At 37.1% G+C, this 27123-nt stretch overlaps 1 protein-coding gene across 1 annotated transcript; it reads left to right on the top strand.

Annotated features, from left to right (window-relative positions):
- The first annotated feature begins 510 nt into the window (after nucleotides 1–510).
- LOC115919052 lies at nucleotides 511–17357 on the top strand. Its single transcript, XM_030998156.1, has 4 exons — nucleotides 511–857; nucleotides 6383–6502; nucleotides 9282–9440; nucleotides 17222–17357. The coding sequence occupies exons 2-4, from the start codon at nucleotides 6394–6396 to the stop codon at nucleotides 17257–17259; spliced, it is 306 nt and encodes a 101-aa protein (XP_030854016.1). The 5' UTR covers nucleotides 511–857; nucleotides 6383–6393; the 3' UTR covers nucleotides 17260–17357.
- Nucleotides 17358–27123: the final 9766 nt, after the last annotated feature.

Genomic DNA, 27123 nt, shown 5'->3' with positions numbered 1-27123 from the left:
TTAAGTGAGGCATAATGATAGCATTATAAAGAGTTACTAAAGTTTGCTCTGGTAAAAAAAAGCGTAACTTAAAAATCACACCAACACTCCTCGAGACCTTGGTACAAACATTGCTGAGGTGATCTTTCCAAGTTAAATGCTCATCAACTGTAACTCCAAGAAACCTTACATTTTGACTCCGGTTGATCAGATGACCACCTATTGTCAGGGGGTCAATATTATCTGGGATTCTTTTGCCCCTTGATCTAAAAACAACATATTGAGTCTTAATATTTAAAGGACTTCCATTTCTTTGCATTAATTTGAGCTTTCAACAATAAATACAATCAGCAGGTTCATAACCTTTGACCTACTTTCATGAATTTAAGCATTAAAATATCCCAATTTTAAATAAAACCTGAACTCTCACTATTTATTCTAAGATTCAGACGCCGCCATAATTGCTCATGTAAAAGTTACATCTTTGAAGCAATCACTGCGCATGCATGCAGAGTACGTACGTACACAGCTAGCTAGCATATAGCTGCATGATATAAGCAGCTAATTCGACTTGTGTCACGCGCATGCGTAATACTACTAGTATCTTTGCAGCTCAGTCATGAATACTCATGATGCGTATACCTCTGAACCAATCAGGTAGGATTTTACGCTCATAGGTAAAACTGTTTGGGAAAAAAAATCGCCGCCCGGCCTGGCCTCTTCATACGCTACTATTGGAAAGCCATAAAACCACCAGTATCCTCAGCTTGGAGTCAAAGCTGTTGATACGGGCAAACCAGAACGTCATACACTGAGCAGCACAAAGGGTGGCCGTTTGCAAGACTCTAAAGACTCTCTACAAATACAGTAAACCATTGGTAAGTTACGTTTAGTGGACGCAGTGATGCCAATTCACTTTTAACAACTGTTCTAAAGTTTTCGATCACGCTGGTTAGCGCGGAGTCAATAATTTAAAATGACTCGGTAACATTGTTGAAGGTTGATGAAAAAAATTGCTTAAATTTGTTGTATAAAATGTTACTTACTATATTCCTTCTACTATACTAACCCTTTGACATGCAACAAATCCTGAACAAATTCTTAAACCACAAAGATATTTATGGTTTTCTTTGAAGGCGTCGATGTGAGGCACCCTCTTACACTGATTAACAGTAAATTCTCCCAACCATTTTTGAATTTTCCCAACCGTTTTTCCATGAGAAAAATACATAAAACAGGCTATAAAAATATGTCAACTCTTAACTGTTTGGAATGGAATGTAGAGCCATTTTATTGCTTTGTGACGATTTACATTCACCTAAAATGTAATTAAATTGTCCTTGTATTGATGCTGAACGGGCTTTGACAAGTAGCAGAATAGAAGTAGAATAATATAGTTGGGAGAATTAAGGAATCGATCAGATCAGTTTTTCCTAATTTGTACCATGAATAATGATCCGTTTTCACTCAGATTTTCAGATTATCTTCAATTGTACATCTAGCATTAACGTCACTACCTTAGCACTGCTATCTCTGATCTGTACAATGTTACAAAGTCCCTTTAATGACCCTTTAATTTTGCATACGTTCAAGAATATTTACCTCAATACGTACGTGACCCCTTTTTTAACTTTACAAGTACAAAATGGGAACTATATAAATTATAGGTCTAACCCTTTTTTTGCTAATTGAGTACACATTTAAAAGTAGTGCCATGTTTCATTCGCAACATACACACACAACAAAACAAATATATATATATATATACACATTCACATGTCGATCTGCAAAGTTTGCGAACATCGATACTGAGAATATGTCGCTTTTCCTCAAATTAATTGATCTTTACAAAGAAATACCCGTTTTCGAGTTCGTGAACATTGAGCGCATTGAATAAGATTTTATTAGATTTTGTGCTATCTAAGAAGGCACCTAATTTTCAACCGGGGTGCCGCGAGAGAATTTGAGTAATACTTTTTAAAAATCATTATTTGGGAATAATGTCGATTATATGAAAACCAAATTATTACAAACCGTTAGAGTATGTAATTTGATGAGGAAATAGCATTTCGAAGGTGATAGAGTGTCTTTGTTCCTCGCTCTCTTCGCTGCTCACAACTTTTAAAAACAGGATAATTTCTGGCAGGCGAAGTGCCTGAATACCTTCATCGTTGAGCAATGAAGTGCCCATTAAATAGACTTTTATTTAATAGAGAGTTGCCTGAATATATATTACATCCTTTATATCAAATTACATTTTGACCACGCTCATTTGCTTCACTCGCTCGCAACATTTAGAAAGATGATAATTATTCTGACCAATGAGAAGCCCGAATCTCTTCATGTTCGTGCATCGAATCGACCGCATCAAATGATTTTGGCATTCATGTTTTCTGCAGCGAGATTCTCGCGCTCTTAATTCTATATTTTATCATGTGTGTTAATCATAAGGTAAATTTTGTTATCATAACAAAAGTATCATAATTTTTTGCTCGCTTGCTCCGGTCGGTCGCAAAATTTAGAAGAAAAAAATTGCCATAGTGTAGATGGTACTTGACGCGTGTTAGAGTGATCCTAACTGAATCTTCTGTAAATTATTTAGGATTGGGGTGACGCGAAACTGTTTCATTTCTTTGAAAGAAGTGCCATGCGGATTATGTTTTACCATCTGATTTACACAGTGATAAATTGAACGATTATTTTGTAAATATTGGTAAAAAAATTCAGAAGCTTTCAGTAATCATGATCTATCATGGAACCATCCTGAAAGTATACATACTTCGTCTTGAAATCAATCAGTCCCGGGAAAACTAAACATAATCTCTCTCTATTGTCGAAAGAGAGTAGCCTTGATATCTTAGAATTTGATAGAAAATTACTTCAAATTTCAGCTCCTTATATTAATGTTTCTCTTAACTGTCCTTTTAATGAAGGTTTAAATTGTGGATTTTTACCTTGATATTTCAAAAAAATTGGATCGTATTGACCATGAACTTTTGTTGTCCAAATTGAATAAGTAAAGTATTTTAAATACTGAACTGAAATGGTTTTCTAGTTTTTTTATCTGGTCGGAAACAAGCAGTTTACTGTCATGGTAAACTGTCCGAAACAAAGGACATTACTATAGGAATTCCTCAGGGGAGTATTTTAGGCCCCTCCCTCTTTCTAGTTTTTATAAATGATATAACTGATTGCTTACGGTTAAGTACATGTAATATATACGCTGATGATGTTGTCGTATATAAAAATAAAAATAATAATAATATTTAATTTTTATATAGCGCTTAATACAAATGTCTCTAAGCGCTTTACAAATATATGTTTCTGGTATGGATATTTATATCATCTAAGCTCCAAGCAGATTTATATGCTATAAATGAACGATATTGTAAAAATGGATTACGTATTAATACTAATAAGAGTAGTGTGTTGCTGTTGAGTAGTAACACACGAGGTAACGATGAATTAAGTCTGAAGGTGCATATTGATACTGAAACAATAAAACAAGTAAGAAGTATCAGATATTTAGGGATTGAAATTGATAATAGATTATTTTGGGATATCCGCATTAAATCTCTTACCAAATCATTAAGTTATAAGATTTTTACTTTGAGAAAGCTCAGTAAATTTTTAAGCTCTTCCATTTTGAATAAAATATACAAATGTACCATACAGCCAATCTTAGATTATTCTTGTTCCGTATGGGGAAACTGTTCTTTACAAAACAGAAATTTATTTTAAGACTACAAAAAAAGAGCCGCACGTATTGTCGTAGGGAACTTTGATTATGATGTACATAGCTTGAATATAATGAATTCATTAAAATGGCAATCCAAAATGACGGGACTATTTTTTATCATGTATAATGTACAGAATAAAGAATGAAACGCCGATAATACCAAACAACAACAACTGTATTCATGTAAAAGCCCCAGTACGATTATGCAATGAAGTGGAAATGGTTTTTGACAGACATGGTTTTAACACTAGACTTGGCAATACGCTGGATGTTGTTTTACCCAAGCCTAATCTTGAATGTTTTAAGAATTGTTTTAGATACGCTGGTGGTAAAATGACAGGACTAGTTTACCTTCTGCTTTTCAAAATGCTAAATCTATCGATGTTTTTAAATGTATGTACAAGGACAATTTTTTAAACCTGTGTGATACAATGCCGATTCATTACTGCTTTGACATCATGATGGCTTATTTCTCTCTCTCTCTCTCTCTCCATTTCCCTCTCCCCTCTTTCTTTCTTTCCCTTTTTCCTCCTTTACTTTTTACCAGTTTACTTATATCTTTTCTCCTCTTCTTTTTGGGGGGGTGATATTTTAATGCCTTTTATAAAAGTGATTTGATGTTTTTTCCGCTGTTAATTTCAATTATAACATTGTCGTTTTTGTTTTGTTTTGTGCTTTTTACAACTTTTAATGCGTATTATGCTTATATGTTAGTTTTATACTGTTCTTACCTTTGCTTGTGAGCTTTGGAGATAGTCATTACTTCCGTGTACTACATTTTTATCGTGTTCAGGACCATGATGTAAAACAGATTTTGTATCGACAATGTATATCTCATTCTTGTTATCCTGAATAAATATATTTCAATAAAATAAAATAAAATAATACAAGTACATGTAGGCTTTTTAGTGTTTGCAAACCGCCCTAAAAATTACATTTATTAATTACGCGTAAGTTATAATAATCATGCGTACGCATATAGTCAGTGTGAAATGTTACCACCGGGAGTGGCAATTTCTTGCATACCATATGGAAACGTTGTATCATCCGCTCAATCTGACTTGCGTGCATAGAACAAATAAGCATTTTTCCATGAAAAAGTGAAGTTTTCTAAAATGTGCGTTTCTTTCCATCATTGGGGCGCCCGGAAGTCACTCGGGTAACATTTCATAAAGTATAATATAAAAAGACCATATGCAAATTTTCTGTACTTTTGTCGGAAAAAATACATTTATCCAGCACAATGTCGTTTCTTTTTGCGTTGGAGAAGAGCAAATAGCGAGTTTCAATCACACTTTGGCCGCTCTCGCAAGCTCTCACTCGTTTCACTGCGGTTAATGAAAACACTAATCGTTAGCTTTCTTCTGGTATCAAACTTATTTTGATTGATTGTATAATTTTGTCGGAATAAAGGAAACAAAAAGGCTCGACCAATAACTTATCAGCGTCTGAAGTGACATTTTGACCTTGAATTCCCTGATGCAAGCGCACTAATGACGTCATCTTTGCTAAATCGGTATCTTTTATCGTAAAATGCGACACTTTCACAATGTTTATACATCTTTTTTTAATTATTAGTAAGATATAACATATTTTTTCTGATATCACTGAAGTTTTTGGTTTTGTTTAATGAGTAATTTTGAAATAAGACCCATTTTACTGTTTTAATTTACTGGATCGTACCATTAAAGTCGCAGGGTAGAAAGATGCATTTAATTAACGTTCCGACATTCTGTTAAATGGGTTCGTGTTGTTAAGAATCCACTGCTTTCTGCTCCAACAAACGTCCACATGCGGAGTCGTTTATCAACTAAATTATTCAAATTTATGGATACTTCCTAGCTTCCCAGGTGTTTGTGTTGCTGTTGAAGCATTTCATTCACCTACTATCATGCTTTGTACTCCAATTGCCAGAACGCAAATTTCATTTTGGTTTTATAGTTTCATCGGAGTCGTTTATCAACTATATGTATTCAAATTTATGAATGCTTCCTCCCCAGGTGTTTGTGCTGTTTATGCATTTCATTCACCTGTTATTATTCTTTGTACTCCAATTGTTAGAATACAAAATGCATTTTGGTTTTATAGTTCCATGCAATAAGTAAGTCAATAAAAGAGTATGTTTTGCACAATAAAAAACAATGTGTGTCCCTATTGTACAATTTAATGTGTCCCCCCTTTTTGTAATAGTTAATTTACCCATTCACATAATGGAACTACCTGCCCGATGAAGCCAGTGGCCTATGACCACTGAGCACTCAACACCGTGTGGGAGTCCATTCGTGATCAAATTCTTTTATGAGACAAATACAAGCAAACGTTTCCATATGAATATTACAAAAAAGCAGGGGCGGATCTAGCTTTTTCCCAGGGGGGGGGGAGGGTTGACCCAATTACGATGCAGAGCATCGTTTACGAGCCGCAAAGCTGCGATCCGATTTTTGTAGCTTTTTTTAACACCCGTTAGTTTTGTTTTCTTGGCATCAACTAACATGCGGAGCATCGTCCACCTTATTTGCTTAAAAATTAAGAATTAATTCAATTTCCACCTTTAGCACGTTTGTTTAGTTATTAAACTTGCTTTATCTACTAAAAAATATTTTTTTTGAAAATCTTTGCCATCGTGTTTGAGAAGATTTTTCAATATTTGTTTTCTTCACACAGAATCGTTAATCATGTTGGCAGTTTGTCTCCTCACTTTCATCGCGATGTCGATTACCGCAGTCCCGGCCACGACCCCGACCACGACCCCACAGCCTCCTAATGGAATTCCCAAATGTGCAAGTGAGTCTTTCAATAGATATATTAATTTATTTGTATATAATTATGTATTTGTGCATTTAGTAGACTATGTATGAAAGTATTTTTTATGTATTCATTTATTTATCTAGTTGTGCATTTATTGATTTATTGATCCATGTTTGTTTTTTTGTTTTTTCATCTATTTACGGCTCGGTGTAAAAATGTCAGAGGAAAAAATGTCAGAGGTAAAAATGTCAGAGGTAAAAATGTCAGAGGTAAAAATGTCAGAGGTAAAAATGTCAGAGGAAAAAAAGTCAGAGGTAAAAATGTCAGAGGTAAAAATGCCAGAGGAAAAAATGTCAGAGGTAAAAAATTTCATTAATTTCAGCGCTGCTTTATTTTCTTCTTTCTGTAACTTTTATAATTATCTTTCTGCCCGAAATTGGGACCTTTTGCCCGATTATTGCCGAGGGGAGACAAGGGGGGGTGCATCCTTCGTAGTGACCCGGCTGCCTCCCCCTCATATGCCTTTGTCTAAGCAAGTGATACTGGTACACTGAGCAAACTTCTGGGAAACAAGAATGTCTAAAATCGAATAGTTTGGCAATGAATAATTATAGGCCGAGTTGTGGCTCGATGGTGTAATCATTAAATAAAAAGAAAAGTCATCACAGCCCCCCCTCCCCCCCCCCCCAAAAAAAGAAAGAAGATAAGATATCACGCTGTGAGTCCTCCGCCACCCCCGCCACCCCTCCGCCCCCCGTCCGCCCCCACTTCACCATCCCTTCTGAAGATTGATGGACATTTTAAAATGTGGCAATGACTACTATAAAATGTAATTTCCTACAAATGCATATTTCCAACAATTTCACTTTTTGTGGGCTGTATCAAATGCTAACCGCACCATCACATTCCAGAGAAGCGTGCGCTTTGCAAAGAGTTGATCGTCGATCACTATTGCGGTATAAATAGTCTGGGAGAACATCGATAAGCAGCTCGATACTCTGATACAAAGCAGAAAGCCGCCAATGTTACATCAAATACTAACCGCACCATCACATTCCAGATAAGTGCGCGCTCTGTAGAGGTTCTGTTTAAGCTACATCGTTCTATAATTATTTGCTGTGAGAGATCAAACTCTGAAATTGACAAATATTTATTCATGAGTAACATATCAGAAACATAGTTTTACTGTACACATTTATAGCATCATGATCAAGGGCGTCAATCCGAGTTAGAGCATGGGGGGGGGGGACACAATAAACATGTCACATTAACAGTTACTTTGACAAGTATACCACGTTATGTTGCTACACACACTCTCTCTCTCTATTATTCTGTTTCACGGCATGTAATTTCATTGGTGACCGGTTCATTCATTGCCTTTTTTATATTTGACGTTTCATTACATTTTTAGAGAAAGAAGACGATTCGTTGTATACCGTTCTCGACTCTTAATCCTTGTTTGAATTCAGTTCCTCCCCCCCCCCCCCCCCTCCCGCGCGGAAGCTTTGACGTTACATTAAATTATCAAAGAACTTCTTTTCTGACAAAACATAGGGGGTACATTTCACCACCTGAAAATTCGTGTGGGGGGGGGACGTGTCCCCCCGCCCCCCCCCCCCCCCCCCAGGATTGACGCCCCTGATCATGATACTGCTTGTATACATGATAATATTGTTTAAAGGATATTTGGTGCAGGATTTATACGAGGTGTGCTGGCATACACTGTATACGACAGTTTCCAGCAGGTACATATTCGTACAAGTCTACACATTAAACACAATGCATCATGAATTTGGCAGAACAAAAACAGTTGAAATTGAGGTACTTATACTGTATTTCTCCCACGTTTCTTAATCACAAACATGATTTTTTTTTTTTAAATATAAAGTTACGCAGTGTTATGGTCGAAACTCGAAAGCACATGACAAAATACCTAGGTAGATATGTCTCAACGTTTACCACTTGTAGGCCTACTATCTGACATTCTTCAAGCGAAGCTTTGATATTGTTTGTTAAACTTTTGTAATAAAGTATCGATGAGGGGGACAAAGCATCCGAGTCTTTTTATTAATGTTTTCTTGTTATAACAGTCTTTGCTGGGATTGACATGAAGATGGGTCTAATTACTAAATTTGTGGAATTTCTGTGCAATCTTTATAACTGATTCCCTGTTGTATCTCATTCAATCTTAATATTCTATGTACTTAGGCCTACTTCCTCAAAACCAAATAAACATTAAAACATCAACCAATTTAAAATATCGAAAAATGATAGAAATTAATATATGCAAACCATCACAAAATACAAGTTTCAATTTTCCACATTGTATTATCCTCAGGACATGTACGAAGTATACCACACAGACATTTATAAAATATAATAGACTAGCCCAGTAGCTTACATCTTGACATTTTGTGTGATAAAGTGCCGAGATATTATGATGGCACCAATTTTTCCCCTACATTTTTTTTTTAACCTTCCTTTTTTTTGGTATCTCTGACATTTTTACCTTTGACATTTTTTCCTCTGACATTTTTACCTCTGACATTTTTACCTCTGACATTTTTACATCTGACATTTTTTCCTCTGACATTTTTACCTCTGACATTTTTTACCTCTGACATTTTTACCTCTGACATTTTTACCTCTGACATTTTTACCTCTGACATTTTTACCTCTGACATTTTTACCTCTGACATTTTTTCCTCTGACATTTTTTCCTCTGACATTTTTACCTCTGATATTTTTTCCTCTGACATTTTTACCTGGCACCCTATTTACCTATCTATCAATTTATTTAATTATCTATCTGCAGTCTACGAGTGCCCCGTCTATACTACATTAGAAGAAATTGGTTCAGATATGTGGAAGAGACGGATGGAACAAAGTGCATGGGTGCATAAGGTCGCTCCAACCTGCGACCGAACTGAAGCAATAGGTTTAGTCGTAGGTGACCTCGATGCCTACCTTGAAGGTAAGCTTTGAGAATCAGACTTTTGTACATTTTGTTATAATTCCGAAGAAAGCATAGAACACTTATACTGAGATTGCCAAATTTAGAAGAAGGTTTATCCAACATTTGATTTTAGATGATAAAATTACTTTAAATACGGTCAGCTTTTTGTTTGGATTTCATGGAAGTGAATGAATTCGATCTAATGTTATCATCTTATACGCCAAATACTACACGCTTTCTATCAAACGTAAGTCTAGCTTATCGTTGATCAATTATTTCAAAGCCATTTTAAGATATTATCGTTCATTACAATACTAAACCTTTGATTAAAACAATAAGTTTAAACGGGTATTTGATAATAAATGGACAACATTGGTTAGCTGCCGTAAAACAAAAACAAACAAATATTAGGTTTATGTGCACTAGCATAATGCATTCTACTCCTAAAAAGGACGTACCCTTATCGGATTTAACAAGTAATTAATAATCATAACCAGGCAAGAAATTGATAAAATCAAAATTATCTTCTACATCATTTTTTGATGATTATTTCTTGATGATTTTCATCTATTCGAATTATACATTTAGTATATTTTTTTTAATTCTCGTTTGATTTCCAACGTCTTGCTTTTCTTTACGTTAGCTTTGGAAGAATATCGCCATAATTTATGTATTCGTATATTTTGTGTACAATATACCTCTAATTATTAAGAATAATATATAGTAAGCATTATCCAAAAATAGAAAATAGCAATCCAGTAGCCTGTTTCCTTATCTATTTGAATATAAAAGCCTTTTTAAAGAGAAAGTAAGAGAAAAGATATGGAAGGGAGGAGGGGCGGGGAGGGGGACAAGCCGAGGGAAGAAAATGGAATGAGGACTTCTACAGATATCTTACTGTGCCTACTTTATCTTTTTTAAATAAAACAAACGAGAATAAATGACTCCCTCTCCTCCTTTAAAATATAAGCATAGATATCATTTTAAATCAGTCATTCGACATGGGAGAAAAGTGAAGATGGCAGATTAGATTTTAAACTTCCGCTTCCTAAAATGAAACGGCAATTTACATTCTTTTTTGGCAATGTAATATTCCGTTTCTTTTTGTATTCTTGATGAATTGTTTCAAGCTAATATAGGAGGGATGTATAATATGGCACTTGTAAAGATAAATATTGTATTTGGCTTGTATTTTATCAACATTTCTTTCATGTCGAATTGTTTTGCTAGACAACAACATGATTGAGTCAACACCAATCTTTTTGAGAGTCGAGAAAAACAAACCCGGGCAAAATTCCTCGTGTACCGGCCAATCAGGATCTTTCCCTTGCTGTGACCAAATCTACGAACTTTTCCGCTTCATCCCTGAAGCTTCGCAAGAAACCGCTCCAATCCCATCACAGGTACAAAAATTAAATCCCAGGTAGTGTATTCCTTTTTCAGCCAACATCAAATTATGTAGAACTTTGCAGGAATTATGAATATAATATACATAATAATACGTATATCATATCGGTAATATTTAAACGTTAGCAGTGTCCTAGTATTCAAACTATGCAAGGAAACTCGTTTACTTTCTAGACTTCACTGTCAGACACTAGTTGAGTGACTGACTGACAGACTTTTCTTTCTGTGGTGATAACATACAGTAGCCTACATGAGCATTTGTCTACATCCATTACACACTTCTTGTAATAGCCAAAATTAAACTGATTGAATCTTTACGCAGCACAAAACGTACGACCATTGGGTACAAGGGTCTGAAAATCAGACTATTTAATTAAACGAGTGCGCTCGCTAAAATTCGATTCAACAGACATTTTCAAGTCCTTTTATTTTAAAGGTAAAGACCAATATTGGAAACGCCCCAATTTCAAAAAATGAAATGGAAGCTGTAATTACCAATCATGTGAAGGAATATGTTTTGACTAATACATGATGATAACAAATTTGCCGGGAAACCACCTACTAATTGATATATTGGGTAAATTAGTTTATCTACATGGTATGTGAGAGATAAACGCACGTGTCGCCCATGTGTGCGTATAGTCCAATATACATCTTTCTGTGTACAGTGCTTGTAACTTTACGAAGACTGGGCCATATTTCTTATCATTTTGATGATTCCAGAACCTTGCAGTACACACCAATACTTAAATGCTAGATGATCAACCTTTTCTGATCGATTCCACAACGTTTCTTTCATAATGCAATCGCATGACCATAACTGGTCTTTACCTTTTAATTTGTTTGGCCTGCAAATGGGACATAGTACCTTTAAAACCACGCAGTAGTATAGTGTCCAGGTGTATTGCATCATAATTCGCTGACACCAGATTTGGTTGCGCTTAAACATCTTAAACAGACAGTGAACCCGTTGTCCCGCCAGAAAATACTTCAGCTTGTCAATCCATATCTCCTGGATTAGGGAAGCCTTTTTTTTAATGAGAATTCCTTATGGCGGTAAGTTTAGGGCACAGTGAAGGCCCCGTTGCATAAAACATACCACTGATGGGAACTTTGCCATCAATAGCAAATAAAATGGTAAGAGGGCTCAAGAGCCAATCAAAATCAAGGTTTCCATGGTAGTTACCATTGATGGCACAGTTACCATCAATGGTAAGTTTTTTTGCAACGGGGCCCAGAATTTCATCGGATGCGTCTAGTGCGGACGCATCAGATGAAACGGCCACTGTGAAAGGGGTTGGTGAAAAATGTCCGGTGAAATAGCCGAGAAATAAGAAGAGAAATAAGCGACGCAATTTATGTACGCCATATGACGCGTTTTTACACGTTTTTTTTACAAACCTGGTTTGTAAAAACGCGTCGAAACGCGTCATTATGACGCACGAAAACCAAGGTTTGTCGACAAACCTCCTTTGTGAGTTCGGGCAATACAGTTTATAATAATCATCGTTGGATAATTGTACGAATATTGGCCTGCTCGGCACGTACAGTACAGCAGGAACCTGTACTTTCTACTGTACGTGTTTACACTATACAACTGTGCGACTGTATACGATTATACAGCCTTCGAATGGATTTATAGTTGTATATAAATTATAGTTGTATAGATGTAGAATTTCCTGCGTTTTGATTGGATGGCTGGATAGACGTATAATCGTATAGTTGAATAATTATACGAATATTGGCCTGCTTGGCCCGTTATGGTTGTATATTCGTACAGTTTCATGCGTTCTGATTGGTTAAAACTATACATCCATATAATAAATGTAGAGATATCGACTGCTTGAAGAAGCCTGGCTGTTTTTTTATGCTCAAGGGAACGCGCGCACCTCCTGTCATGACCCTGAGATGCGCCTGGGTGGGCGGCACGGGCAAATTTGGTATACACGCTAGCCTTGCCATTTTTGTGATAAATACCATGGAAGCGACTAATATTATAGTAAAATAATGATTGCTATGAGAGACATAGTTTTGTATACGCCCAAGGGTAGGTTACATCGTGCTTTCGCCCTGAGGCGTGCCGAGGGAGGATAGCACGATGTAACCTCCCCGAGAGCCTATAACAACAACTATGGTCGAATATAAAAGCAGTCATTATAACTTTTATATACCAAAAAGGGTCCGAATACAGTCATGGCGATCACCAATTATGGTAATCAATTTTTTTTTTACGCTGCCTTATCACGCAACACTCGAGTTTGTGTGCTAAAATCCTTCCCATTGAGATTACACGCATATACGTAACATGCCAAAAACGGTCAATAGTCTTTTGAATAGTTCCCTAGGGCGTTTTTTCAAAAGACTATTGACCGGTTTTGGCATTTTACGTTTCTTTACGGGAATGGCTAAAATCACGACTCTAATTTCGACCAATCAAATGGCTGGATTTCTAAAGTGAGGTATATAAGAAATTTTGTCGAACGTAGGGCGATATACATTCATCAGTGACATCACGAGTTCGCGGCGGCTTCTCTTCTGTGTTGACCCTTAGCGGCATCTTGGGAGAAAACAATAACATGCCGACACCCTTTGAGTCAGCCGCGCGGTTTCTTTCATGTACGCGTATCTATAAACGGAATTTGCGCAAGGTATGTTTCGAATCTATATATTGAATTATTTTAGCCGGGATGTATTGGGTTCCCACGGTGTTGGCGTGAGAATTCTCATTCACCTTGCAGATTTTTTAGAGGATGGACGTAGACATTATTCGGTGGCAAATTAATTTACCCTCCAACACCCCGAACTTCATTCCTCCTTACGTTGTTCAAGTGTATTCGATAGTATGTTTTACTAAATATTAAGTGGTCTGGAAGTGTGTCAAGTGATTAATATAACGGATTAGTAATAATTGTTTTTTTTTCACCTTAGTCAAGTAATCTTGATGTCGAAGCAATGCTTGGCAGGTTGGGACTTTCCTGCGATTTTTTGTTCCCGCTTTGCGGTTTTACCAGGGTTTCACCCAATCCTGGGGTAAGGGTCGGGACCTCCTTCGTCTCCGCACTAACGCCGGGTCGGCTTTTTCGTTGCACTTAGGATGGCAAGTTCGAAAGAGGGCGTACGTTTCTTTATGTTGGCCGAACTTGTCCATGGCGAGCGACGACGGGCCGTCCCGGGCTGGTGCGGAGTCGTTGGTGGTTCCGATCATGGGGTTGTCATAAATTAACTATGACAACTCTTCGTCCAAGTTCCTTTTTTCCCCTATATCTTTCGGAAATTGGCATTTTTGCCTCTTCGCATATATATATTGTGTATATGTTAATATATACATATAAAGGTTATTATGCGTATTACGCACTGCTGCAAAATACCTCATGGGAAGTTTGTGTTTTTGAGAATATGAATTGGATTATTTTAATTGGCCATTGCATCTTGTAGAGCTCAATATTTATTGGTTTCCGGTTGGGGCCCCGATGATAACAGGCATTTCGTCCTGTCGTTTATTTATAACATGTACCCGCCTGTAAAGTAGGCATCTGTTCGCCTGTTTGATGCAGTGGAACTGTGTGTCTTCTTTGTATGCAGAGGGGTGTTATACGTTTAGCCCACTTTGTGGTACTCACAGTTAAATTCCAAATGAGAAGGTAAACTCTGCTCGCCCTCTTTAATGAGGAAACAGTGTCGCCTTTTTACGGGCTGTGGGGGGTTGTATACAAGTTCTCTTCTGTTGGTGGCCCGATGCAGAGAGTACTTTGGATTGTGCGCTCCATCCAGTTTTTCAGGTGCAGATACTTGTATAAATTGATCAAAAGATTCGAAAATAATACCCGGGTCCTTCCCTGGGGCGGGTTGGAGCATTGTAACGTTTAAGTAAAAGTATTTTATATTCAGTTGGGAAAGTTTGTGTCGTAGTTGTTATTATTGTCATGATGTTGATATTCGGGGTAACAAGATTCCATCCTCTATTAAATCTCAAGTACCCGCAAAAACGCATCCCGTTTCATTTTGTTACTGTGAGTGTAATAGAGTCTAGCAGCCTCCATGCTAGGTGCATTATACACATCATGCATGCCAATTATCAGCGAGCAACAAATGACAATGACAATGTATTCTCATGTCACCCACATTGGGGTATTGGAGAAGTTTACAATCAGTTTGAATTTGTCAATCTCTCCCTCTCAAATCAAATCAAATCAATCAAGGTTTATTAAAGACATGAATGGCAGTCAAGACTGAATTGTAATGCTTTCACAGTGCAGGTAAAATGCAATGCAAGTATAAAATAACAACATGAGATCAGGAAAAATGGAATTAAATATAATGTGTACAAGCATCATTTAAAATTTGATAGGTAGTACATTTAAATTTGAATTTAAAATGACTGATAGATATTGCCATACTTTTAAAAATAGCATACTATTGCACAGTTCTTAAGCCAATTATAAGTTTGGATTTGCATAGTAAAAGTTTAACATACGTGTGAGATTGGGAAGAGCACTGTTCTGGAATCGCTTAGTTTTACAAGAAAATCCTTGATACTTATTCACGCTTCGTAAATTGTATTTGTTGGTTTTCTACTAGTGTTTAATCACCTACATAATAAATATGACAACGAAGTATCTCTGCAGGCATCATTTATCATTATCAAAAATAAAATTGGGCCAAGTTTTTTTCCTTAAGGCACGCCTACACCATTGTATTTTGATTCTGATAACTGACCTCTATACTTAACGGTTTGTTGACGACTACTCAAAAAATCTATTATCTATTCACATAATTTAGCAATGATGATATTATGGTTAATCCGATCAAATGCTGAAAAATCAGTCAGAATGAGTGTTGACAGTGACTTAAGTTTTTCAGCATTAATATACAAGACGTGTAATAGTCCAATCAGATAGTGACATGTAGCCATGTTCTATCTATTTCCAAATTGATTTGGATCAATTTGGCTGAAATATCTTCCCACAGCCATTTTGCAATAAATGACTCTGCAATCTTCGCAAAATATGAAGTAAGTGCAATTGGTTTTAATTAACTCATCGATTGTAGGTGGGTAAGACTTTACGGCTTTTATAGCAAAGATTACCTTATTTTTTAAGTGACGCCAAAAGACTTGGTTATGTGCATGCCAAGCCTGTTGTCTTTGTACAATCAGAGATTTAACATTACTCTTTGGGTTATTATTAACCACCCCCTGTAAATGGAAGCAATTGAAACCGAAAGTTACTGGAACCAGTCAATTGTCATATGAATTAATGAATTACTGAAAATATTATTGATATTAATTTAACAATTTTGACTAAAAATAGAGAGACATAATGATAGTTTTGAACTCATAACATGTTGTGTGCACATACCTAAATTAATAACTACTTCAATTATAATTACACATAGGAGTAAAGGCATTGCTAATTTAAGAAAATGCTAGACTGGCTACCTTTGTCCTCTACAAATAAAGACTAAATTTACAAAGTATGTTATATTTATGTGTAGGCTTTCCCACCAGCGCACTTTTACGAGTATTATTGCGAAACTGGCGAGGCTAGCGTGTACACAAAAATTGCGCCGGCCACCGAGGGATCATGGCAGGATGTGCTAGTTCCCGACAGCATATAAAGCAGCCAGACCTCGAATATCAAAGCAGTCGATATGTCTTTTATATGCCGAATTGAAACAAAAATCTATCAAAAATTCTTACCTTATCCGTTTATTGAGTAGAGATTGGTTAAAACATCACTGAAAATCTGAGACACTGTCTGTAATCTTTGCTTAAAAAATGACTGAAATTTCAATCATTGGGAATCGCAGACAAAAAGCACTGTATGGTATCCGCGCTCGCACAAGGAACATTTTAGCACGTAAATTAATAGGTATCGCAGCAAAATTCTGCTATTTTTATGGTAACCGGAGTTTTGAGGGATCTCACTCTTGGACTAAACCGGTATTGACATTTTTCTTTTGCTTTACGGGAATGGCTAAAATCACGTCTACAATTCCGACCAATCAGACGGCTGGATTTCTTAAGTGAGTTATATAAAGTTGTATAGCTGTAATTAATATGGGACGTTCCGCCTGCCATACCTGCCTGGTCCGCTATAGTTGCTGTCATCCTTACTTTCTAAATAAGCTATCCTTTACATCGGCAGTTTTGAGGATCTAAGGACTCGTTATTTCTTTCTTTCTCACTATCATCTTGTTGAAAGGCACTGACGGCCCAAATTTTACTTAAATAATCTTGAATAAGGCTGAACCAATTGGGGGAACGTTTGAACCCCCCCCCCTCCCCCCCCCCCCCCAAAAAAAAGCTACAACTTCTGTTTGAAAACATGATAAATAACGGGAAATGTTTCAAATCGAATTAATCGATATTGTGGATTTCATTCTTTTTAAAGGACTCTGGGATTCAGCTACTGCACTTGGATGCTTTTGAGCTCTACGGCATCACCTTTCTTGGGCCCAATCACAATGAGGTGGAGCAATACGAAAAGCTTCGTAAATACCTCGACGAGCAGGGCATTCTATACTATGGAAACTTGTATAATGTTGCAGGTGAGTAATTATGTAGTACATGTGGCAATCATCCACTTAGGAAAACTTTCCCGATAACCATACTATTATTATTTTCTTTATTGTATATTATTTTAGATGGTGATGGTGATGATGATAACTATTATTTATTTTAGTAGTAGTAGTAGTATTGATTATGATTATAATTATTATTGTTATTATAATTGTCATCATCAACATCATCACATCATGGGGGTATCGTGGTATAGTGGTTCATTCACTCAATTTATATCCAAGGGTTGAGGGTTCAAATCTCAGCGTGCCGGCACTAACGTCCTTTGGCCAGACACTAATCCACATTTGCCACTCTCCACCTCAGTGTGAATGTGTACCTGGCAATAACAAGTCCCTCGGAGAGGACCTAACGCATTCGGTTCCCTCCTTGCTTCCTTCAAACTTACACATGACTTTTTAGCAGTCCGGTAAAACAAACAAACAAGCAAACAACATTAACAAATTGAAGGGCCATCAGGATGAACAAGCGTGAAGCTGATGAGGCTGCGTATACCCTTAGTTAAGAAAAATTAAACGTACAAGTAATTTGATGTACTTATTTATTTATTGTATTTTTCTTACAGTTTATGACAAACCAACGGACCCTCAGCCTCATCGTAATGAAGTCGTGATTACTGTTATTTAGAAACCCAGAAGGAATGATAATAATGAAGGCACCGATAACCCAAACGACAGCCAAGAAAACCAATCATATCGCAGTGGGCGTGGTGGTCGTCAAAGACCACACTGATCTCATTCCGTTTTGAGCTGGTCGGCAAACGACTCCAACCAAGATTTTAATGATTTTATGTCATTCCATTTCATTTCTTTAGTCACATATGAAAAGATTAGCTAAAGAATACAAAACAAGAACAATGGAGAAGCACTCGCTTTTTTTTTCTTCACATTTCCAAGGTGTATAATCATAGTAGTTTGCTATCTTAATTTATTATGAGATAAAATACAGTGCTTTGCCTTTTAACTAGTTTTGAAATACATCATATTATTAATCATTTCCAAGGCGTATAATCATAAAGTTGTTTGTTATCTTGATTTATTATAATATAAAATATAGTGCTTTGCTTTTTAACTAGTGTTGAAATGCATCATATTATTAACCATTTCGAAGTTGTATAATCATAAAGTAGTTTGCTATCTTAATTTATTATGAGATAAAATATAGTGCTTTGCTTTTTAAGTAGTTTTGAAATACATCATAATATAAACCATTTCCAAGGCATATAATTATAAAGCAGTTTGCTATATTAATTTATTATGATATAAAATACAGTGCTTTTCTTTTTAACTAGTGTTGACAAAAATCATATTATTAACCGTATTAAACATCTGAGCAAGGCAATTTTCAAGTTTTCATTGATAAGCCAACAAAACTACGGGCGAAAGAAATATTATTGAATAATAATACTCAGTTAACCAATGAACAAATATTTTTGCCCGATCAGAAAAGTCAACGGCAAAATGCGTGTTAAACTAGCGGGCAATAATGCATAGCCAACATCAAAGTATTTGTAATTTTCATTGCGCATATATTAACTGCTTAATTCAGGGCAATGCGGCTTCTCATATCCATACAGTTGTATATCACCCTCACCTTCGGTTCTGGCGATTATGTCGTATTGCCCTGAAGGCAGTCAATATTATTTAATTATTATCCCAGTATTATGGTATTATGACGTATCATAATCAGCATGATCAACGAACCATATTTTCCGGCATTATCCATTTCAGCCATTTCGTGGTGTCCCATTACCATATACATGTAGTTTGGTTATACCCTGTAAATATATTCTTTTCAGAAATGGTAATAAATTCATTTATTCGTTCGTTCATTTGTCCGAAAGTTCAATTTTCCAAATGCTCATGATAATCCGTAGGTTTATCATCATAATTATGGTTATTCCGAATCCCAAATTTCTATACCGGGGGGGGGGGGTCATAATTCGGAAAAAATGAAATAGGATGTTATACATTTTGTTGCGTTATGCCGAAGTTTCGTTTATTCCAAAAGTGAAATAGGGTTCATTATTCCGAATGTCTATACTTTCAAAAAAATGAAATAAGATTTGCTTTTCCGAATTTTTGAATTTTCGAAATATTCTCCCCCCCCCCCCTTGCCAGCCCACCAGGTATTGTGGATCTGCTACTGGAAACCATCCACGATTCTACAAGGAAGTTGCGCTCATAATTTTGATTGTGTCAAGATTAGAGATGATAACGTCTGGTAATTGGTTGTGAGAAAAAGAAATATAATTATTACAATAAATTTAAAGTACCTATTACTGCAGTCAGTGATCGACTTACGTATATGTTATTAATATTAGTACTGTATATCTGTTTGAGATAAAGTGTTTACGTGCAATATACAAACATGACGTAGTCGTAATGTCCTTCTCTTTGATATATTTTTTCTCGGATTGGTATTGGAATTTGTTTGGGCCTATTGATTAATAAATACTTCTACCCGTAAATTTCTCTGCATTCAATTTCTTTACACCTCTTTGCGAAAATCACCGGTTTCTATATTGGAGATATTGATGTAGATTATGATGATGATAATGATGATGGTGATGATAATGATGATGATGATGATATGATAATGATGATGATGATGATGATGTTGATGATGAAAACGATAATGGTGGTATAATAGTGGTAGTGATAATGATGATGATATATTATTGTGACGATGGGGATGATGATGATAATAAGGAGGCGGGGGAAGGGTAGGACATAGGCGCCGGGAGTGGGGTGGCAGGGGGGCACTTGCCCCCCCTCCCCCCACCAAAAAAAGTGGGGGGGGGGCAAAATTCATTATTACCCCCCAAAACGACCCCCCCCCCCCTCCAAAAAAAAAAAGCAGTAAAGGAGTAAAAATGGTTTGTATTTTTAACCCCAAAGAACATAACAATTATAAACAAAACCTGAATTAAAACACATAAAATTCCATTCAAAGAAAAGTTAACAGGAAATGACTTACCCGGAAAAATATGTCTTTCACAGTTTCAGCAGCATTTTTAAATCATTGATATCGAATAAGAAATGACCTACCCCCCCCCCCTCCCCCCCCCCCCCCCCCCTTATCAGAACGCCAGCGTTCAGGGGCTCATGTCTTCTCATCCCTATAAAAAAAAAAAAACACGCTTTTACAATATTTCCACGATGTGCGAGTATCGGTTCTAGGACAATTACCCCCTTAGCAATCATCCCCGGAAAATTATCCCCCGGAAAACTACCACTAAAGGACAATTACCCCCTGGAATATTAACCCCCGAAGAATCACCCAACCGAGGACAATTACCCCCTAGGATAATTAACCCAGAGGACAATTACCCCCTAGGACAATTACCCCAAGGACAATTACCCCATAGGACAATTACCCCCCGAAGACAACTACCCTCCCCCCCCCCCGATGACTATCACCTCCGACGACAATTACCCCCCGAGGACAACTACCCCCCGATGATAATTACCCCCCGATGACAATTACCCCCCCCCCCCCCCGAGAACAACTACCCCCGTGGAAAATCAGCATTCAATAGCAAAAGACGATCTGACACATTAAGAGATGGCTACGAGCCCATAAGATCCCCTGCATGAGCCCATATGCTTTCAAATACTATAGCGTTGTCTTTCTCATTACTACACATTTCCCTTTTATTATAATTTATTCAACGCCAGTGCGGTTGCTAATTACCACGAAGGCTGTAGCACTTTTCAAAATGCATAGACATACATTTCTTTAGAGCAGCGTTATTTTAACTCTTTGTTTATAGTCACGGTACCCTCTTAAGAAATGATAAGTTTCTCCCAAATCCCAAAGTCTTTACAGACTATTAATTGTGCATGACTCTGGCTCTCGTCAAGTGCTATGCACACACGTATGGGCACATTTAAGAATAAAAAGGTGAAGACATTTTCAAACTGGTAAAAAATTAGTTTGTAATCCACAAACTAGAAACTATTTAAAGTACTGTATGCGGGCACCTTCCCGCCGAATGTGCATAAATAAAAAGTGATATATTCGGTCATGACCTTGATACACGAATATGAGGATGTTCGGGCCTCTCGTTGCCCTTATTTGCCTTGCTGTCAAAATACTGTCAGCGAGCGAGGAAGGAAGATACTTTAATATCTTCAAAATTAAATTATCATGTAATTACATATTTTAACCGTTTCTGGTATTTGATTTTTTTTTTACAAAATCAATTTATTTTCTTTCAACATGGCACCGTACATATAACTCGAAGGCAATATCTATTTCAAAACAATTTTACGTACACGAAAACATATTATACTTCAGCATGACAACAGAAATAAATAGATGAGGCATGGATGAGGGCCCTTTATACATACAAAGACAAATACACGATCAGCTGATTAAAAAAGTTACAGAGGATGCCTAAAGGAAATCTTACATCCTAATTTCTTTGTTGTGCCATTGGTGGTGAGAGAGGGTTGTAACGCGTACTCATCTGCGCGCAATGTATTGTTCAAATTCTAAGAAATGTAGTTCCTGTTCTTTACTCGGTAGCAAAACTACGGGGGAATTGGGCAACCTCCACCCCCCCCCCCCCCCCCCATATCGAATTAAATAATTTGAAAAGACTGAAATTAACTTCATAAAAAACAAAGAAAATTAAGGTTTATGAATTTTTTTGTAAATAGCAATTTGGAGAGAAGCTTGCATTAAACGTCACAGTTTTATAAATTCCTCGGGGGGTGATTGTCATTGGGGATAGTTGTCCTCCGGGAGTTACTGTCCTGGGGGGAGGGGGAGTTGTTCTCGGAGGGGGGAGGGTTAGTTGTCCTCTGGGGGTAATTGTCCTCGGGGGAAGTTGTCTTCGGGCGGTAATTGTCTCAGGGGTAATTCTCCGGGGGTAATTGTCCTTGGGGGGTAATTGTCGTCGGGGGGTATTTCTCCGGGGGAATTTTTCCGGAGAGTAATCGTCCTACGGGGGTAATTTTCCGGGGAGTGATCGTCCTACGGGGGTAGTTTTCCGGGGGTAATTTTCCGGGGAGTGATCGCCCAGGGGGTAATTGTCCTGATACGGGAATCACTCAACCAAGCAGCTAGTGATTGAGGAGTGGCTGATGAGCCAATTTTATTTGATGATCGTCTACTTTAGCAGTAGTTAAAAACCCAGCAAATCAATCAGGAAATGGCAGTTATAAATGCAAGTACAGATTCTCATCAAAAAGTATAAACAGTCGGTTTTGCAGAAACGTCATATATTACTGACAACTGATAATGTAGGCGAGGTAACCAGACAGTAAATTATTAATCTTTGTAGGCCTATAGGCTACTTATTGCAACTTGCAAACATACTTAAATGTTCCAATCCTATTCCCCAAATACCGAGTTGCAGTCTCTTGTTCTCTGTTACAGTAAACAAACCCAATTAACTTTTGGTTTACATTAAAAAGATATTAGTCTATCTTAACTGTGACGTTAATGTAGATCTGCATGAATTCAATGACAATGCAATAATGAAGATCATCTCGAAGTCTTTATTTAGCACATCATATTATATGTGAGCCTCTTCAAAATACATTAATACACAACACTACACCAATTAATTGAACCATTTAATTAATCATATTGTACTACACTCCCTACCCGAGGCCTCTGAACCTACATAAACTACAGTCACCACTAATACCTCATACCCTGTTGCGTTGCTGATTTGATTGTTAACGAATCGGGGCTTGTTGAAAAAGCGCGGTTTAAGTAATGATAATTATAAAAATAATGGAAAAAAAAATCCATTATATATCTTCAGTCCATATTATAAGAAAGTTTAATTTATTTGAATTTATTGTTTACATGATAATGCTGAACAAGTTATTTATGGGTGTTTTGGTTTCGCTGTACAACTTTTATTAGGGATATAAAATATCAGGAGTTTGTTATCGTCAAGTTACAAGTAATGTTTGTATCAATTACCTATTTCTTTTTAAATTACAAAGTATATGCATCAGCTTCTTGATCTTAAAAACAAATATAACTTCATGATTTGGCCTAGCTCCAGCAGTCACTTTCGAAGATTGGGTTAAACACAACCTCCGAGGTACTATTCTCCAGTCAGTTATTTATGTATCAAATAAAGGAGAAAAAACTCAATGATTGAACTCCGCAATAAATAGAAGAAATGGAGTGCCATTCGGAGCAGGTAGATGCCGGGGTAAAACGGTCTGTCTACCACAACTCGCTTATGCTGTGCTTTACACTCAGTTTGGGAATATGCGCCGCTGTCCTCCCAAGCTTACCGTTCGGAGAAAACGACACAAATTCTCCACGCGGGGATTTAATCTACGCCATCACTCGGTCCTGTCTCACAGTCGTCCTGATATTCTTTGAAACGTTTGTGTGGTACGTTGTTCGGAAGAGAGATAATTTTCATGAGAAGCAGGAAGTCTTTTGGCCATTGAGATGCCGACACTGTGCCCATGCCGTAGGCCTTCTACCGTACCTTACGGATAACGATGAAGATGGTGAGGCCGAATCTCTTTCGTCTTCTTCGGATAGAAAGGCGAATCCATTCAGTGAAGTTCATCAACTGTATCACAAACCACACATGTCTCTGCTGAACACCTTCTACTTTTTTGGCACAATTGCCGTGATCAACCTTCCCATACCACTCCTTGACAACATCATGTGCCTTATAACTTTGGACGGTTCCGTAGTTGCCAATGTTGTCCTTGTAGGACAAGTGCTACTAGATTTCACATTCGCCACTTTGATATTATTTGCGATATTTTTCTTCAGGAACTACTATGATGCAGTTTTCGTCGACAGAAAAAAGTTTACTTTCCCCCTATCAGTAGCGGTCGCCGGTTGCTTCTGGATCGCCGCCGTCAAGATAATATTACCCTTGGGTGAATTGATGACTTCAAACTACGGGCAGCCGGACTATTCTTGTTCCCTTCCTGGAAACTTCGAACTTTTTTCCAAACACCATGAGTTAGCTCTGACTCCTTTTTACGCTGAAAGCGCCATTATTGCTGCTGCAATGATGTGGCAAATGTGGTACTCTACACTCCCAGGAGCCCTTCTGAAGACGGCTCAAAGCACCTCACAGTTTCAGAGTCTCGGTCCAACCTACGTTGGACCATTCTGGGGAACGATCCGTGCTTGGCTGAAGAATATCTTCCGTTGTAGAAAGTTGAAGTTCCTTTTGTTAGGATCATCTAAAGAAGAAAGACGAAGCCTCGTGCCAAAATCAAAAGACCGAAAAGAAAGCGATTTCCGAGAAACCCCACTGAATATCACTTTAACAGTGGCCTTCTATGTATTGCTAGGAATCACGTATTTTTCCTTACGCCAAGTTTTTTATTATTCCAGCTTGGGATTACAAGAATCACTTCCTTCAACCGAAAGAACTCTAACATATCTAAAATGGTTCCTGCATATCGTATTTTATCTGCCTTTGTTGGTCATGTACCACTTTCGTATATTCCTGACTGATAGTGCCAAGACCTTTCGTCCGAGACACACAGTATCTCTTGTATCAGGTTTAATAGGAGAACAAGACCGCGTTATCCTGATAAGCTGTGTTGGTATTTTCACATTAAACATATTCCGCTTTGCCAGTGCAGTAGGGATCCTTGCAGAAATCTCCGGACCTCGTGAGAACAAAGTTCTCGCTTGCTACACTGGTATATTCGCCATCTTCCAAACCTACTCAGCCTGGGTCATGACATCCTTCTTAGTCGTCGTTCAGCGGCAGAAGATTGTTGGTACGGATCAAGCGAGATGGACGCTTATTTGCCTGATCTACACCGGTATCCTGAACGCGACTCAGTGGGCGATTGAAAGTTTGGAAATTGCCTCCTGGGTAGAGCTGACAACATTTTACGGACATACCCAAGGCATGGTCATCGGTGTTCTTCTGGAGCCCCTAACATCGCTGTATGGTATTCATTCAGCCATGATTGCATATGAAGCATATCAGACCGTTCGTAATGATTTACAATCAAGATACAATGTGCCTACTGAAAAGGAATCCGATGTTTGATTCTAAAGATTCGGTATTAACAGGTTTTGACAAATTTTGTTGTTGTATCGACATTTTCTAAATGGTCCAGTGACAGCAAAGAAAATTCTGACTATCTATTTGGTCGCAGTGGAGCTTTACACAAGGGAAATTCATTTTTATTTTAGACTCTGCAATACAACCTTTTGTAAATGATTATGGGAATCTCTCATGGGTAGATTCGTTTAATCACTGTCATATATACTGTACATCAACTCCTTTATACTTGGATATTATGATAGAAAATGTTTTTATTTCTCAGTGACATTTTGTACCGACTAGTTTTACTCGGTTTCTTTTAATGTCTTCTCTGAAGGAACAACATAATTACCATCTTCTGCACATGTCTTCTTAGAGAATAGAGTACATCTTTTATGAAGGCAGTTGAGAATGTATGATATTTTAGTAGAAAACAAATATAACTTTTGATCAGAATAACATCACAGTCACAAAACCAGTAAACCGATTGTAGATTTTCGAAGAGTAAGAGATTTTAACTTTCAAATTCAAGAAATTTTTCGCAATTATAACCTGGGAGTTTAGGAGAAACACTATTATTTTCGATTACTCGTTTTATTTTGCAGAATAAAAATAAGAATATACATTAAGAATGTCACCATAAGTTTGGGAGTTACTTTCTTCCCAAGTTCTCTTGCTATTTTATTAAAAAAAGCATTTGGAACTACAATAGGATATGTAAATTGGGTTCTTCTTTCTACCCCTATACACGTGATTACCAAAAAATCGTGGGGAGTGATTGGAAATTGTGTCCCACTTCGAAAATCTTGGGGGCGCTCCACACCGCCCCCTCCTCCGTTTTCCGCTCATGCCAAGGAGTCTCTCCGTCACTTACTTTGATAGAGGATCTTCTTTAATGTCTATTGATAATCATGACTACTCGATCGTTGAAGCTTGCTCCTGTCAATTGAAAAATAGGCAAACATTATTCTGTATCCAGGAGGTGTATTAGCTTTCGCTTTCTAGGATTTGTATAGATCTGATGAAAATGAGTGAGAAAGTCTAACACATGTACATTTGTTAACAGTTGTAATTAGGTGATACGTAACGAAGTCTACGTGTCACCTTTTGATTTCGTCAAGATTTTTATTATTTTTTTATTTATTACTTATTAAGTGATACGTACGTAGACGTATCAACTTTTTATTTCGTCAAGATTTTTATTATTCACAAAAAATTATTATTGTTCTTCTTCGATTTTGTTCGCAAGAAATCTCAAGAATGGATAAACCCATCGTCTTGAAACTTACTATGATGATGGATCTTAGTCTAACTTAGAATTGCGTGACTTTTCAGTGACTCAAGGTCATCATGACGTCATCTAGGCGCCATTTTGTGAAAATCAACTCATGACCATATCTTCACAACAGAAAGCCATTTCTCATTCATATTTAACACGATCAAGGTCAATATTTGTCCGGTCAATTTCCGATCAATAAATGCGCACAAAAAAATTCGTACGCTTACGTGCGCGCTTTAACGCGCGCGTAAAAATGTAAATTGCTCAAAATCGTCTTAAATTTTGTTTGCATACGTTTCAGGCCATTATAAGCATTTCATAAAAAATCACGCAAAACACGCATTTTTGCACGTTTTCGTTCGTCACGGCCGAACGAAAAAAAAATCCCCCGCAAAAACTTTTGACAGAACATTCCTCATAT

Source organism: Strongylocentrotus purpuratus, unplaced genomic scaffold, assembly GCF_000002235.5.
Source record: "Strongylocentrotus purpuratus isolate Spur 01 unplaced genomic scaffold, Spur_5.0 spur5_scaffold_4, whole genome shotgun sequence".
In the NCBI taxonomy this organism is placed as follows: domain Eukaryota; kingdom Metazoa; phylum Echinodermata; class Echinoidea; order Camarodonta; family Strongylocentrotidae; genus Strongylocentrotus; species Strongylocentrotus purpuratus.
Note: the sequence above shows the minus strand (reverse complement) of the source record. Positions and strands in the feature narration are given on the sequence as shown.

Coding starts and splice junctions, on each gene's coding strand:
- LOC115919052 (XM_030998156.1), top strand. CDS start 6,394: ATGTTGGCAGTTTGTCTCCTCACTTTCATCGCGATGTCGATTACCGCA. Junction 6,503..9,281: donor TGGAATTCCCAAATGTGCAA/GTGAGTCTTTCA, acceptor ATCTATCTGCAG/TCTACGAGTGCCCCGTCTAT. Junction 9,441..17,221: donor CCTCGATGCCTACCTTGAAG/GTAAGCTTTGAG, acceptor TTCTTTTTAAAG/GACTCTGGGATTCAGCTACT.